This window comes from Populus trichocarpa, chromosome 10, assembly GCF_000002775.5.
Source record: "Populus trichocarpa isolate Nisqually-1 chromosome 10, P.trichocarpa_v4.1, whole genome shotgun sequence".
NCBI lineage: Eukaryota > Viridiplantae > Streptophyta > Magnoliopsida > Malpighiales > Salicaceae > Populus > Populus trichocarpa.
In genome coordinates this window covers 1,001,030-1,017,498 of record NC_037294.2, presented here as the reverse complement: position 1 = coordinate 1,017,498, position 16,469 = coordinate 1,001,030, and the positions used below count along the sequence as shown (strand labels likewise).

Sequence of the window (16,469 nt, the reverse complement as noted above, 5' to 3'; positions counted from 1 at the left end):
AGTTAGAAGCATTGAAAGCCGACTTCGATGGCTATCAAGAGAATGTTGAGTACAATCAAGACAAATTCTTGCATGTTAGAGCAGAGTTGTTAGACCGAATTGAGAAGTATGATGAGTTAAACAAGAAATATATGATGACAGAAAGTCGGCTAGCTGAATTACAAGAATTCGAAAGAAAGGGGAATGAAGAGGAGGTTTTTAAGGCAGATTTGGCAGCTAAGAAAGTTGAAATTAGAATGCTGAAGGTGAAGTTGGACAAAGAACGAGAAAAGGTGAAACAGTTGACCAAAAGGTTGGAAGTTTCAGAAAAACATACAGAACAGATCGACACCAACAACAATACCTTGAATCGGAACAACATGTTGCTTATAGAGAAGATGGCCAAAGTAGATGAGCAAATGGATGAAGCTGCCATTCACGCACGGATTATTAGAGCCAATGCTCGAAGGGTGGGAAGGGACATCTTTCGTTATCGACAAAGCTTGGCTGAGACAGATGCCTTTTTATAGAAAATTGAGAATCGAGGCCTCGCTTTCCTACCAGTGGCTAGAGATATGGACGAAGAGGAAGATTGATGTATTTCTCTTTTATTATTTTGTACCCTCTTTTCAAGAGATGTATTAGCCAATATTAATGAAAAAGGGGCTTTGACCCATCTTTTATAAATGTAAGCCTACCAAAGCAGCAGCTTGAGCACAACTACTTCTGATAAGGAACGTGACAAAAAGAGTCCATGCCCATTACACAAGAGGAATGTTGGCCATCGATCGTTTTTTTAAAAACAAGTTTCTAAGAGCATTCATGCATTGTTTCCTTTATCATACGTTCATTTACATTTTTCCATGCATCTCAGACCGTGAAACATAGGTCCCACATCCAAAATCCACAACACCCGGTCTCGAGTGAGAATGGAGAACGAAGAAAGAGCTCACTTAGAGTCACATTATCAGACCGAGTTGGAGTCTGTAAAGAATGAAGTTTCTCGGCTAACCGACTTACTTGAGCAGCTTCTAAGGGCTAAGAATGGGGAGGGAACATCAGCACGACAGCTTGAAGGAGCGCCAACAGTTCACATTCCTCAAGCATCTCAAAACCAGGGGGCAAACTCGGCCAATGAACAACAATCTATGCCTATTACTCCTATCCTACCACCTCATACTCCAGTCACTGTTGACCTAACAACGGAGGGAGTCCCGGATAACAGGTCTCCCAGTTTGATAGACCAAGACAAGCTATTTGCTCTGGAAGAAAGATTAAGGGCAGTTGAGGGTAATGACTGGTTTGACCCTATGCGAGCAGCCGAAGTATGTTTGGTACCAAACATCGTGGTACCAAAAGATTTTCGAATACCAGAGTTCATTAAGTATACCGGTTTGGAATGCCCAAACACTCACCTTCGATCATACTGCAACAAAATGGCGGAAGCAATCCGTGATGATAAAATGCTAATCTATTTCTTTCAAGATAGCCTAGCAGGATCCGCTTTAAGCTGGTACATGAGGTTAGACAGCATCAGGATCAAGAGCTGGAGAGACTTGGTGGAGGCTTTCCTCAAACAGTACAAATTTAACATGGAAATCGCTCCTGATCGAACAAGTCTAATGGCAATGGAGAAAAAGAGCCAGGAGTCAGTAAGGGCTTATGCGCAAAGATGGAGGGATGAGGCAATGCATGTCCAACCCCCTTTGATAGAAACGGAGATGGTGAGCTTGTTTGCCAATACCTTCAAAGCACCTTATTATGAGCACCTAATGGGTAGCTCCTCTCAACATTTCTATGATGCGGTACGCATAGCTGAGAGGATAGAACAGGGGATTAAAGCTGGGCGAATAGCAATGCCAGCGGAAAAGAAGGGCTTTATTGGAAGAAAGAGAGAAGGCGATGTTAACAATCTGGAAGATGGGTATAAGGGCAAGAAAGTAGATTCCCACAATCCACAAGTACCTACCTCTCAATTCTCACGCATAAACTTTAACCAATCTTTTTCCCCTAATCGAACAAATAACCAATCAAACTACCAAAATCACTACCAAAGACCCCATACGAGATACCCTTCAGAACAACTGCCACCGTTACCCATGCCTTTGAAGGACATGTATGCCAAACTGTTGAGCATTGGGCATATAGCTCCTATCCCTACACTACCATTACAACCACCATTCCCAATTTGGTACAAGCCCGAGTTAACTTGTGAATACCATGCGGGTAATCCTGGGCATGGGATTGAAACCTGTTACGCTTTCAAGAAAAGATTGCTGGAGCTTATTAAGATAGGATGGGTATCCTTTGAAGACAAGCCCAATGTTAATTCAAACCCGTTGCCTAAACATGCCTCAAGTAGTAGTGGAATAGGCATGATCGAAGTGGGAAATCAATGCAAGGTGTTGAAGGTGTCCATGAAGAGGTTGTACGACATGTTGGTACAATCAGGATTTCTAAAGACAAAGGTGGAGAGCCATTTAGAGGGAGATGATTACTGTGAATACCATGGAAGAGAAGGACATCATATTGAGGATTGCATCGAGTTTTGCGAAAAGATTGCAAAAATGCTAAAAATGGGGGAGTTGAGGATTGAACCCGTGAAGAGCAGCGGAGAGGTGAGTATGATGGAAGGTCAAATGGAGATGACAGGAGTATGCAGGGTCCAACAAACAGCTAATGGTCCCCCAAGGCTAATCTTGGTTAAACCGTCCTACACAAAAGGGAATCACAATGCCATGCCTTATAATTATGGTTATGCCTCCAACGTTCAAGCTCCTCTTCCTTTGTTCCAGACTGAGATAAGTGGGTTGACCAGGAGTGGTCGTTGCTTTACTTCCGAGGAGTTGAGAAAGGAAAAGGGTAAAGAAGTGGTAGATCTTGACAAGGCACTAGAAGTTAATAAGCCAGTAACAGAAGAGGAGTCGAATGAATTCCTGAAGTTGATCAAGCATAATGAATATTGCATAGTAGATCAACTAAAGAAGACTCCAGCTAGGATCTCCCTTATGTCCCTGATACTCAGCTCTGAGCCGCATCGAAACGCCTTGCAGAAGGTATTGAATGAGGCATATGTACCCCAAGACATTGAATATAAAACCATGGAGCATCTAGTGGGAAGGATCCATGCAACTAATTACCTGTACTTCACGGCTGATGAGCTTGATGCTGAAGGTACCGGACATAACAAGCCTTTATACATTACGGTTAGGTGCAAGGACTGCCTCATAGGAAAAGTACTCATTGATAACGGCTCGGCCCTTAATGTGTTGCCAAAGCACATGTTGGAAGAAATGCCGATCGATGAATCCCATATAAGGCCAAGTACTATGATGGCCAGAGCGTATGATGGCTCACCTAGGCCAATAATTGGGACTCTAGAAGTGGAGCTATATGTGGGACCACAAATGTTCCTAGTAACACTTCAAGTTATGGATATCCATCCTTCCTATAGTATGTTGTTAGGAAGACCTTGGATTCATGCAGCGGGGGCAGTAGCTTCGTCATTGCACCAATGCCTGAAGTATATCATGAATGGGATGTTGGTAACTGTCAAGGCTGAGGAGACAGTATCCATGATAAAGAATGTGGCTGTGCCTTTTATCGAAGCGAATGATTGCAAGGGTAACAATATCCATGCCTTTGAGATTGTGAACACCGACTGGGTGCCGGAGAATACAGTGCTAAGAAGGCCAAGGATCTCAGAAGCAGCAAGGATGGCAAGTCTATGCCTTTTGAACCGCGGGATCCCATTTCAGTATAACTTTATTATCAGGATACCAGAAGGGGTTAATCTGGCAAGGATGAAAAGTGCTGCTCAAAGATTTGGGTTAGGATACCAACCTAACCAAGAAGATTATCGGTGGGCTGCTGGTCGGAGAAGGGCAAGAAGGATGGCTAGAATTAAAGGAAGAGAGCCTGATGAAGAAAAGCTAGAAATCCCTCCCCTTAGCGTGTCATTCTCAAAAGCTGCATACATAATGCAACATGATAAAGAAGCCGAAAGCCTCGATCAAGAGCTGTCAAACCTTAGCATAAATACCTTGGGGGAAAACAAGGTGGAAGGAGATGACATGAAGACAGTAGCAAGAAAGGGAGATGAAGCACTCCCACAACTGACGGTCTACACCATAGAAGAAGTCTCCGCCAAGACCTTTGTGCGCAAGTTGGCTCAAGACGAGAAGTTTCAGAATTGGGTGACCCAAGAAGCTCCAGTGGTTTTCAAAATGTAAACCAATTTTGTTTGTCTTAACATGCTTTTGTCATTGCTTTGTTTGGTTTTCATTTATTTTCGCTAGTTGACAATCAAGGCTCAATTGTCGGTTAGACTTTATGTTTGTCATGGAGCCCACTTTTTCTTTAAATAAATTGTGAGATCATGCACTTTCCACAAATTGCTTTCTTTTTTATGCATTTACACCAAACACTTCCCGCTTTCAGGAATCCTGAAAGCGGATCTCCAACAACATCACATATATTTAGCATCAAGAATAAATGGCCAAACTTGAACGAGCATGTGATAGCTATGGAAGAAGAAGAATGGGATGAAAGCAATATTAGTGAATTCACCAGGCTAGTAGAACAACAGGAACAGACTTGGAAGCCTATCGCCGAGGAACTCGAAACCATCAATGTGGGTAGTGATCAGCTCAAGAAAGAGTTGAAAATAGGTACCTTAGTTACTTCTGAACAAAGGACAAAAATGATCGCCCTGTTACAAGAATATGCAGATGTCTTTGCTTGGTCTTATGAAGATATGCCCGGTTTGGACACAAATATTGTAGTACACAAGATACCGTTGGAAGAAGGTTGTAAACCAGTCAAACAGAAGCTGAGAAGGGCCCACCCGGATGTCTGGATCAAGGTCAAGGCAGAACTCGAGAAGCAATGGGATGCTGGTTTTCTAGAAGTAGTTAGATATCCACAATGGGTATCTAACATTGTTGTGGTACCTAAGAAGGAGGGGAAGATTAGAGTGTGCGTGGATTTTCGGAATTTGAATAAAGCTAGCCCCAAGGATGATTTTCCTCTACCACACATAGATGTTTTAGTGGACAACGCTGCCCGGAGTTCCACATATTCCTTTATGGATGGTTTTTCAGGATACAACCAGATAAAAATGGCTCCGGAGGATAAGACGAAAACAACTTTTGTCACACTGTGGGGGACATTCTGCTATAAGGTCATGCCATTTGGATTGAAGAATGCAGGAGCAACCTATCAAAGAGCAATGGTGACTTTGTTCCACGACATGATGCACAAGGAAATTGAGGTGTATGTAGATGACATGATTGCCAAGTCTAAAAGAGGAGAGGATCATGTTGAAGTTTTGAGGAAGTTGTTTGAGAGATTGAGGAAGTATGAATTAAGGCTCAATCCTGCAAAATGTTCATTTGGAGTTAAATCGGGTAAGCTGTTAGGATTTGTGGTAAGTGATAGAGGTATAGAGGTGGATCCAGATAAAGTAAGGGTCATCCAAGCTATGTCATCCCCTAAGACGGAGAAGGAAGTAAGAGGATTCTTGGGAAGGATAAACTACATTGCTCGGTTCATAGCTCAGTTAACAACGACGTGTGAACCAATATTCCGACTACTAAGGAAAAAGAATCCTGGAACCTGGAATGAGGAGTGTGAGGAGGCATTCAATAAAATCAAGCATTATTTGCAAAATCCACCTTTACTGGTCCCTCCGGTATCGGGAAAACCTCTAGTATTGTATCTAACAGTGACTGAAGCAGCTATGGGATGTGTATTGGGTCAGCATGATGAAACCGGAAGGAAGGAAAGAGCTATTTATTACTTAAGTAAGAAATTCACTGAATGTGAGGCTAGATACACGGAGATAGAAAGGCTTTGTTGTGCGTTGGTGTGGGCAGCAAAGAGGTTGCGGCATTATATGTTATACTATACCACTTGGTTGATTTCAAAAGTGGATCCTTTGAGGTATATTTGTAACAAGCCCTTTCTCTCAAGTCGAATTGCAAGATGGCAAGTTTTATTAGCAGAATATGACATAATATACATGACAAGGAAAGCCGTAAAAGGAAGTGCAATCGCGAACCATCTGGCCGATAATGCTGTTGAAGATTACGAACCTTTGGATTTTGACTTCCCTGATGAAGATATATTGTCAATAGAAAAAGAAGAAGAAAAGACAGATTGGTGGACAATGTTTTTTGACGGTGCAGTGAATGTATATGGTAACGGGGCCGGTGCGGTAATAATCTCTCCTGATAAGAAACAGTATCCAGTTTCGGTTAAACTACATTTCGAGTGCACCAACAATACAGCTGAGTATGAAGTTTGTATCCTTGGTCTAAAAGCGGCATTAGAGCTGAAGATAAAGAAGTTAGATGTGTACGGAGATTCAATGTTGATTATCTGTCAGGTTAAGGGGGAATGGCAGACCAAAGAGGAAAAGTTGAGGCCATACCAGGAATACCTGTCCACGCTAGCAAAGGAATTTGAAGAAATTAGATTCACCCATCTGGGAAGAGAGGGGAACCATTTTGCAGATGCTTTGGCCACGCTAGCTGCTATGACTACCATTGATCTCAAGTGCAAGGTACAACCGGTACACATTGACATTAGAAATGACCCAGCTCACTGTTGCTTAGTTGAAGGAGAGATAGACGGACAGCCTTGGTATTATGATATCAAGAACCTTGTGCAAAATCAGGAATATCCGGTGGGAGCCTCCAAAACGGATAAGAAAACCTTGAGAAGGTTGGCTACAGACTTCTATTTAGATGGAGAGATTCTGTACAAAAGATCATTTGATGGAACCCTGCTAAGGTGTTTGAATGAGGCAGATGCTAGAAAGGCATTACGAGAGGTCCATGAGGGGATTTGCTCAACACATGCTAGCGGGCATATGATAGCCAGGAAAATACAAAGGGCTGGTTATTTTTGGATGACTTTAGAGAAAGACTGCATCGACTATGTCAGGAAATGTCATAAATGTCAAGTTTACAGTGACAAGGTCAATATGCCCCCAGCTCCTCTATTTAATCTAATATCCCCTTGGCCATTTGCAATGTGGGGAATCGACGTGATCGGACCTGTTAACCCAAAAGCTAGCAACGGTCATAGATTCATCCTCGTAGCTATTGACTACTTCACAAAATGGGTGGAAGCTAATTCATATGCCCACGTAACACAGAACGTAGTAAAGAGGTTTATAGAAAAGGATTTGATTTGTCGATATGGTCCTCCGGAAAAGATGGTGACTGATAATGCACAGAATTTCAATGGCAAAATGATAGTGGAGTTGTGTACCAAGTGGAAGATCAAGCATTCGAACTCCTCGCCATACCGGCCGAAAATGAATGGAGCAGTAGAAGCCGCCAACAAGAACATCAAAAAGATTATTCAAAAAATGGTAGTCACGTATAAAGACTGGCATGAGATGTTGCCATTTGCTCTTCACGCATACCGCACTACAGTCAGGACCTCGACAGGAATTACACCATATTCTCTGGTGTACGGTATGGAAGCAGTGATGCCTTTGGAAGTAGAAATCCCGTCGTTAAGAGTATTGATGGACTCCGAATTAGAAGAGGCCGAGTGGGCCAAAGTGAGATATGAGCAACTGAACCTGATCAGTGAAAAGAGGATGGCCGCAATATGTCATCACCAACTGTACCAGAAACGAATGGCCAAGGCATATGATAAGAAGGTTAGACCGCGGTTGTTTCAAGAAGGGGATCTAGTATTGAAGAAAATATTGTCACTACCTGGAGACGATCAAAGCAAATGGGCACCGAATTACGAAGGTCCTTACATAGTAAAGAAGGCATTCTCAGGAGGAGCACTGAAGTTGGCTAGAATGGATGGAGAAGACCTAGCTCGACCTGTGAATTCTGACTCTGTAAAAAGATATTATGCTTGATGTAGGCTCCTAAATCAATAAAGCAAAGTTTGGCCATTGACTTCTTTCTCTTTTGCATTGATCTCACAACAGTCATTTTTGCATTAATCCCAACAGTGCATGTCTTGTGTTATCTCATTTAAAAAGTTTAGCATCGGCTGAACGAATTTCTTCTCTCTATAAAAGCCTAGACTAGAATCACACCCCTACACTGGGGGGCAATAAGAGATATTTTCATGTGCGAAAGCCTATAGATTTAAAAAAAAAAACCAAGCTAAAACATTTGACAAAAGCATGACAAAGAGGCAATGACAAGTCATACATTTTGGGAAAAAGACTACTCGAAGAAAGTCAGAGACAACACGAGAGATGAATCCAGCATACGACTTCAAAAGCAAGCTCAAGCAAGAGGGAGTCTCACGAACTAGAAGAAGAGGATGGGGGCCTATGTTTCAAAACCAGGTACGAATGCATGCATGGCATATAATCATAAATCATTGCATATATGCTTTCTCAATCATTACAGGAGGAGTTCTTAATACATTCCAGCAAGATTGGAGACGAAGAAAGAATCATGGTGGGTAATAGCAAAGAATTACGGCAAGCTCAAGCAAGAGGGAGTCTCACGAACTAGAAGAAGAAGATGGGGGCCTATGTTTCAAAACCAGCAAGATTGGAGACGAAGAAAGAATTATGGTGGGTAATAGCAAAGAATTACGGTTTCGAACCGTAGTGGATTCTGGAACAACAAGAAGAACAAGAAAAAGAGAGAAAATGAAAAGTTTTGAACCCTGCCATCAGGAAGAACGACCTCGTATTACCTGTTGAAAAAGGAATCGCCAGATGGGATTCCAAGTTGATTAAAGGAGATCGCCAGAAGGGATCTCGTGTTTCGTTATTTGGAGGTCGCTAGATGGGACCTCGTTTTTCATTGAATAAAAGGAATCGCCAGATGGGATTCCCAGTTGACTAAAGGAGATCGCCAGAAGGGATCTCGTGTTTCACTATTTGGAGGTCGCCAGATGGGACCTCGTATTACCTGTTGAAAAAAGGAATCGCCAGATGGGATTCCAAGTTGATTAAAGGAGATCGCTAGAAGGGATCTCGTGTTTTGTTATTTAGAGGTCGCCAGATGGGACCTCGTTTTTCATTGAATAAAAGGAATCGCCGGATGGGATTCCAAGTTGACTAAGGGAGATCGCCAGAAGGGATCTCATATTTCGCTATTTGGAGGTCGTCAGATGGGACCTCACACTTCGTTTGGTTAAAAGGGAATTGCCAGACGGGATTCCAAGTTGAGTAAGCAATAATTATAGATTTTGGTTTAGAGAAATCGCCAGAAGGGATCTCAAGATGATAAATTTTGATCATAGTTTTTGAAGTTAAGGAGGATTGCTGTAAAAGACAAGTTTCAGGTCAATCAAGCTTCAACCAGATCAGTTTTGGGAGTTCCATTTTGGGTTATCTTTATAAAACTTACTGCGCAAAACCTCTACTCTGTAAGCATTATAAAGAGGGGGCATCTGTTGTAACCCATTTTTGGGTCCCCACAAAATATATATAAAAATATATAGCCAAAGGGGGTTAGAAAAATAACAGGAGGCAGAAGCGCTCAGAAAATGGTTGGAAAATTGGTCAATGAGGTTAAAAATACAAAGATTGGATTTTTGACAGTATATTCTTGAAGGAGGAGAGCCCTGTTGAGAAGGAAAATTTGAAATTTGAGGAGAAAAGCCCAAATTTAGATGTTTATGGACTTAATTTGATTTTTAAATGAATTTATAGGGGATTTGATTGCAAGAAAAATTGATTTTTAAGTCAATTTGGGCTTTAATTAGAAGAAATTTAAGTTCTAGGGCCAAAATATATTTTTTAGGAATTTATTAGGTCAAATCAGGGGCCTAATTGCATAAATATTGAAGTTTAAGGGCCAATTGGGGACTTAATTAAGAAAATTCGAAACCAGGGACCAAATTGGAAGAGGCGCGTAAATGGAGGGGCTGGAATTAATTGATTCAGGGGCCTAATTGAAGAAATTAGAAGTTTTTGATCAATTAAGGGCTCAATTGCATAATTCAGAGGCCAAGGACCAAAGTGAAAAACGCGGCCAAATATAGGGACGGGGTTCGAATTCGGCAGGGATGCAATTGAAGGGACAAAAGATAATTGAGGGCTGATTTGAGATTTAGCGCATTTTTGGCGCCACATTTAAATGAAACGGCGCGTTTTCGCCAAAACGACGCCGTTTCATGCATTCAAAAAAAAAAAAAAAAAAGAAAGAGCAGAACGGTGTCGTTTTGAACGACACTGTTCATCTTCTTCCCCCGATCACGCAGCGGGGAAGAAGGGAAAAAGGGTTGCTTTTTTTTGAATTTTTGCCGGCCACTCTCGCCTGGAGCCCACCGACCACCCACCGCGCACCACCCACCGAACCTCGGCAGCCGCGCCCAATGGCCGACCAGCCGGCTGCCCCCCATGAGAGCTGTAAAAAACAGCGTCCTTGGCCTCTATAAATAGAGGCCAAGAACGCTGAGAGCAGGGGGGAGGAAAAACAGAGAAAGGAGGAGGAAGGGAAGAGAAAAGAAAAAAGAGAAAAACAGAGGAGAGACGGGGAGAAAAAAACGAAAAAAACAGAGGAGAGAGAGAGGAAGAGGTAGAACGAAGGAGAGAGAAGGAAGAGAGGGGAACGAAAAACAGAGAAGAGGAACGGGAAGAGAGGTAGAACCAACCCGAAAAGAAAAGAAAAAAAAGCAAACCGAAAAAAAAAACAAAGAGAAAAGGAGCAACGGGGAGAACGAACCAAACCGCCGGAAACAGTCGCAGCGCCGCCAGCCTCCGCCACAGCCTCCGCCAGCAACGACAGCGCCACCACCTCCTCCGCGCCAGGTACCCTTCTCCCTCCCCCATTCTGGCATTTCTTTATTTCCTTCTCTGCATGCAGAACGAATAGCGTTCTGCATGCAGGGGCGGGGGGAAATTAATTCCCCCCGCCCGTTTTGTTGCTGGGCCAGGCAGGTCCTGGCCCAGTCCAGTCTTCTGGGCCGGGTCTGGCCCAGAAGAGAATTTTTTGGGCCGAGATCGGCCCAATACATTTTTGGGCCGACCTCGGCCCATCATGGTCTAGCCCAGTCTTCTGGGCCGGGTCTGGCCCAGAAGATAATTTTTTGGGCCGAGATCGGCCCAATACATTTTTGGGCCGACCTCGGCCCATCATGGTTTTGGGCTGAGTCCGGCCCAGTGGTTTGGGCCGGCCCAGCCCGATTTAATATTATTATTATATATATATATATTATATTTTGTATTATTTATATATATATATATATATATATATAAATTATAAAAATTTGCAAAAATTATAGAAAAATATATGTGATTTTGTTGTAATTTTATTATTATATTTTGATTAAGTTTGGTTGGTATTTTATATTGTAAAGATACAAAATCCGGTATTAAAATACCCGGTTTTCATCAAAACATCAAAGATTTTCAAAACAAAAAATGTCTTTTGCTTTCAAAAATTTTCTAAAAATATCTTTGAAAATATTGTTGATTTTTCTGCATTTATTTTATCAAAGTGGATTAATGTTTGGTTGTATTTTTTACAAACCCAGTATTAAAATACCCGATTTGCGTCAAAGCGTACAAAATACATATTTAAAAAATGTTTTGTTTTAAAATACGGCTTAGTCTCTCCAATATATATATATATAAATATTATAACATCATCTTTTTCATATAACAAAGAAAATTTCAAAACAATATATGTATTAACATGCATTTTGACTTTAATAACCAGTTTATTCAAGCCATGAGAACTAGGCCAATATTTCAAAAATTCTAAAAAAAATTCTTTTGGTCTTCTTTTAGTATGAGGGATTATGAATTTATACATAAAACGTATTTCTTGATATTAAAAATTTGTTTTTTTTACATAGACATTAGAACGGTTAAGTTTTACCCGATAAGATAAGGACCTCCTTATTGAGGAGGACTTTTCTTGAACCGTAGATGGACCAACAACTAGGAAACACAACGAAACCTTGAATTTTATCAGACAAATAAACAATGCAGCTTACCTTAGGTAGGGCGTATTTGGGGTGCTAATACCTTCCCTTTACGCAACCAGTCCCCGTACCCAATCTCTGAGACCAGTTAGGGTTCCTAGTGACCAAAATACTAGGTGGCGACTCCCACACCATTTTTCACTGCTAAGAGACAACGAATTCCTTGTCTCCCACATTGACCAAATATATCCCCCGTCCATTTATTTATTTTTTATGGGTGGACGATCGCCGCGACGTCGCTCATGTGCGACAAAGGAGATGATTCAACATTGTTTGGAGAAGGATTTGGATGGAAAGCTGTGACAATGGGGTATGGATGCGGGTTTGTGTTTGGAGTTGCAACGGGATACGTTGTGTTTAGAACAAAAAAGCCTTCATGGTTTCTTAGGATGGTTGAAGATAAATGGAATCTCCAGAGCAAAAAAACAAAGAAGAATGCTGGCAGATATGGTGCTAGAAGAAACTAAATAATGCAATTGATATTTTCAAGTAAGTTTTGCAAGCATTTGAGTTGTCAAATTTTATGTTCACAGCAAGTCTTTTCTTTACTATTTCATTTGATTAGTCTTACCTTTCTAATTTTGCAGTACAAACAAGATATCAAGTGGATCAACAATAGGGTGGCAAATTCATAGTATTAGATTTTTTTTTTTTTTTGTAGTTTACATAATTCAAGGTTAAATGTACAAGTTTGTGTTAACTATAAAATCATTTATGTTTTGGGTCCTTTTTTTATGTGTCCATTTCCTTATTCGTGATCTCTTAAATCAATCTCTGTTTCTGGGAGTATTTTGAAAGTCATAGAGTTATGAACATATTGAAGCAATTCTTGTAAATTTAAAAGAACCCTTGACTAAGAGATTCTATTATCACAACAGCAGCAATACTTGCAAGTAAAATAGAGTAATTCTGGTAACTTGTAAGACATGAATGACTATTAAAAAGTGTGATAAAACCATCTCAACATGTACAAACAATGTTCTAAAGCATTGTTTATATCTAAAGCAAAAAAAAGCAAGATAGGTTTATACAAACAATGTTTGATACGGAAAACATTAAAATAATTTTTTGTAAGATATTGTCATTGAGTCCGGCCAGGCCAGGCCCATGAATATATATAAAGGCAGGCTGAGGTTTATAAGCCAGGCTAAAAACAGCAGCAACTGCAACAGCATAGAAGAGAATCAACATCAATCAGATTATAAGAACTTCAATAAGAGCAAAAAAGCAACTACGCAAACTTAGTTAATTACTTCTAAGTCTGTTTCTAGTCAGCACAGAACCAACAAGACTTGAATGGATTCAGATGCAGAAAAGAATGTAATGACTAATGAGGGATGGTTTCAACACAACGATTTAGTTGCAAAATACAGTAATGACCACTTTCACAATTGCAAGAATGTATGCCATTCAATTACTTTTGTTAAATCCCTGATGCAGGATATATAGAAATACCACACAGCAACAAAAATACCAATATTTTGATCATTTTGCAATCTTATTCATTAGAGTAAGATCCATTAGATAAGCAAGCTACAGTGCCCGGTTTTTTAAAGTTAATAGAGCATCCAACAAAATCTTGTTGCTGATAAAGATCTTCAATAAGGACAAGTTAAGAATGTTCACAAAGTACTACCTTGCTTTCATTATCAGAGTGAAACTAAATTTCACTCAACATAGTCGGTGGGTGACAGCAAGTTTTAGAATAACAAGGCAATAATTTTAAACCGTCATTGTTTTGCTAAATGCAAGACAAAGCTCAAGCACAAGAGAGGCAATTCAAATGCGATCTATACTCACCGAGCTTTTGTGCATCGCCAAACCACTTGCTCATCAGATTAGAGATCCTCACATTTATAAAAACAGCTCCAGAGTCTCTGACATTAGCTTTTGCAAGCATAGTCTTCCCGGTGCCTGGAGGTCCATATAACAATACCCCCTTTTGTGGACCAAGAAGTTTCCCGTGTGAGAAGAGCTCAAGTTTCCGCAGAGGAAGAATCAACAGTTCATACAAAGCTTGCTTGATAGATTCCAATCCTCCAATTGATTCAAAAATCATGTGCCATATTGGATAAACCATCAGACCGACCATAAATTCTAAAGCCTCTATTCCAATCAATTATATTTTCAACATGAGAATATGGCCATATTAGATAGTGTTTAGGGGATAGGCTTGATTGTTACAAAGTAGTTTAGATCTTCCACAAAGCAATTACAATCAGAAGGCTTCATAATTGAAAAGTTGGTTTTCGATTGAAATTTCATCTGGCATAGAAAGAACTAATATCTACATTTTCCAGTTATAGCCATCATATTGGTTCAAGGCCAAGTCTTCAAATTTAATTTCTTCCAACTATGAACCTGTCCCAGTCAATCACGCAGGAGGCTATTACTGAACATAGCAGCCATCAGTGTTCACATAGTATCATTTTCAAAAAAGGTGGACTCGCACAAATGAAACTAATAATCAAGTGCCATTAGTTTATGATATAGCAGATTCTCAAATCCACTCCATATGATGGATATTTTCATGTATTCAGTTGACATTAGAAACTCTGAGTATTTGTTGCAAGGTAGTAGCCAATAAAGTATAGACAGCCTAGAAAACAAATGGCACGTTTGAAGACACGAAGAAATATTATAACTGTCTATGGTTGTATAAACAATGACAACAATACTATAGCACCAACCTAGAGGTCAACACAGCAGTACAAAAGTTCCAATATATTAGAAACGAACTTGGTCTCTAGTTTCCACCAGCCCAAGATAACAAAACTGATCGAAGCACCTATCTTCACCAAAACACCCCGATTCCCCAATCACTGTTCCCTACAATAACCCACCAAACCACACACATCCCTCATTATAATCACACAAAATTCAAACTTCTTGCAAATAAATGACAATTCAAGCATGCTATAACATCAGTCCAGAGGCTTAAACTCCAGTACAAAAGCTCAATATACAACTCAATCAGAAATGAACTTAGTTTCTACCAACACAAAACAACTTCATTCATCCCAACAGAACTGGGAACTTAAACACTCCCTATTCAGCACAAGGAGCCACTCCCTCACATTCCAAAAACTGATTAAATTACCTATCTTCACTAAAACACCCAAATCCCCCAATCCCTATTCCCTATAATAACCCACTAGACCACCAGGATCCCTCATCGCAATCTTAATCTCAGAGCCCCCATCTCCATTGTCACACAAGAATTCGAACCTTTCACCAACCCAGAGGCCAACCCACCAGTTCAAAAGTTCAACAAACAACTCAATCTGAAATGAACTTAGTTTCGATGACCACAAAGCAACTCCATTCATCCCAGCAAAACTAGAAATTTAATCCCATCCTATTCGGCACAAGCAATCACTCCCCCATATCGCAAACACCAGTTAAAGCACCTATCTACATTAAACACTCAAAACCCCCCCAATCCCTATTCCATAAAATAAACCACCCTCATCCCTCATTGCAATATCAACCTCAACCCCGCTATCACAGACAAAATTCAAACTTTTGCAGATAAATGACATTTCAACCATATAATAAAACCAATAGCACATAATAAAAACAAAGCCTATACGCCATTAACTAACCCTATAATCCAAATTCAAAAAATTCTTCGTTCCATGATCAGACCATATAACCAAAATTCACAGAATCCTCCAAAAAACAATAAACCAAAACAAACCCTAAATACCATTAATTACCCCTAGAACCAAGATTCACAGAATCCTTCAAAACCCCTAAAAAAACCAAATCAAAAAATGCAAAAAACAAAATCCAAACTTTTCAACAAAAACAGAAACTTTAACACACACACACCTCATAAGGGTTTGTTTGGATAAGGGGACGACCCAAACGCTTAGTGATTTCTTTCTTATGTTCAATGACACATTTATCATTCATTTAACTTTTTTTTTATTAACATTCATTAGTGTTTGGTTACTATTTTTTACGGTATTTCAGTAGGGATAAAAATGTTTTTCATTGGAGGGATAAAAAAACATAAAATAAATTAATCTTCACGATGAATGAATTTATGTATTTTTAAAATAAAAAAATATATAGAAACATATCTTATTTGGCCCCGCTATCTCTATCTCTATTTTTTTACATAATATGCATACTTAAATATTTATACAATTACCTAAAACATGAATCCCCTTAACAATATTATTGTATCTCCAGACGTAAATTTCTATTCATTGCAGTAATTATTATTTTGTTCCTTCGTCATTTTATTTTTGTCTTTGTTTCAAGAGTAAGGTAATCTTTTTACCATGATATAAATGTTTATGGAGGATTATGTAGGATTATTCTGGTAATTATATTTTTAATGCATAGAAAAATTATTAATATAACCCTTGAATAAAATAATTCAATGTTTTATGCACAAATGTGTTTTTGTATTTTTATATTTTATAGAACAATTGAATTACTATATTGCCCTTACAATTTGATTTTTTTTAACCTTAGTCTTAAGGACTTGGTTGTAATTTTACCGTGGTTTATTTGTTAATATTATTTAGTCTAAAGGATATTTT

At 39.7% G+C, this 16,469-nt stretch overlaps 1 protein-coding gene and 1 pseudogene across 1 annotated transcript; one reads left to right on the top strand and one right to left on the bottom strand.

Moving 5' to 3' along the window:
- LOC127905829 (uncharacterized) overlaps window positions 1–15,831 on the bottom strand; it is a 31,177-nt pseudogene extending 15,346 nt beyond the window's left edge.
- Window positions 1,836–8,012, top strand: LOC112328848 (uncharacterized). Its single transcript, XM_052456656.1, has 5 exons — window positions 1,836–1,940; window positions 2,178–2,888; window positions 3,087–3,395; window positions 3,537–4,144; window positions 4,552–8,012. Exons 1-5 carry the CDS (start codon window positions 1,836–1,838, stop codon window positions 7,868–7,870), a joined length of 5,052 nt encoding a protein of 1,683 aa, XP_052312616.1. The 3' UTR covers window positions 7,871–8,012.
- Window positions 15,832–16,469: the final 638 nt, after the last annotated feature.

Excerpts from the sequence above, each read along its gene's own strand:
- LOC112328848 (XM_052456656.1), top strand. The coding sequence starts at position 1,836 with ATGCCAGCGGAAAAGAAGGGCTTTATTGGAAGAAAGAGAGAAGGCGAT. Across the intron at positions 1,941-2,177 it reads TAGATTCCCACAATCCACAA|CCCGAGTTAACTTGTGAATA; the intron begins GTACCTACCTCT and ends ATTTGGTACAAG. Across the intron at positions 2,889-3,086 it reads CACTAGAAGTTAATAAGCCA|CATCTAGTGGGAAGGATCCA; the intron begins GTAACAGAAGAG and ends AAAACCATGGAG.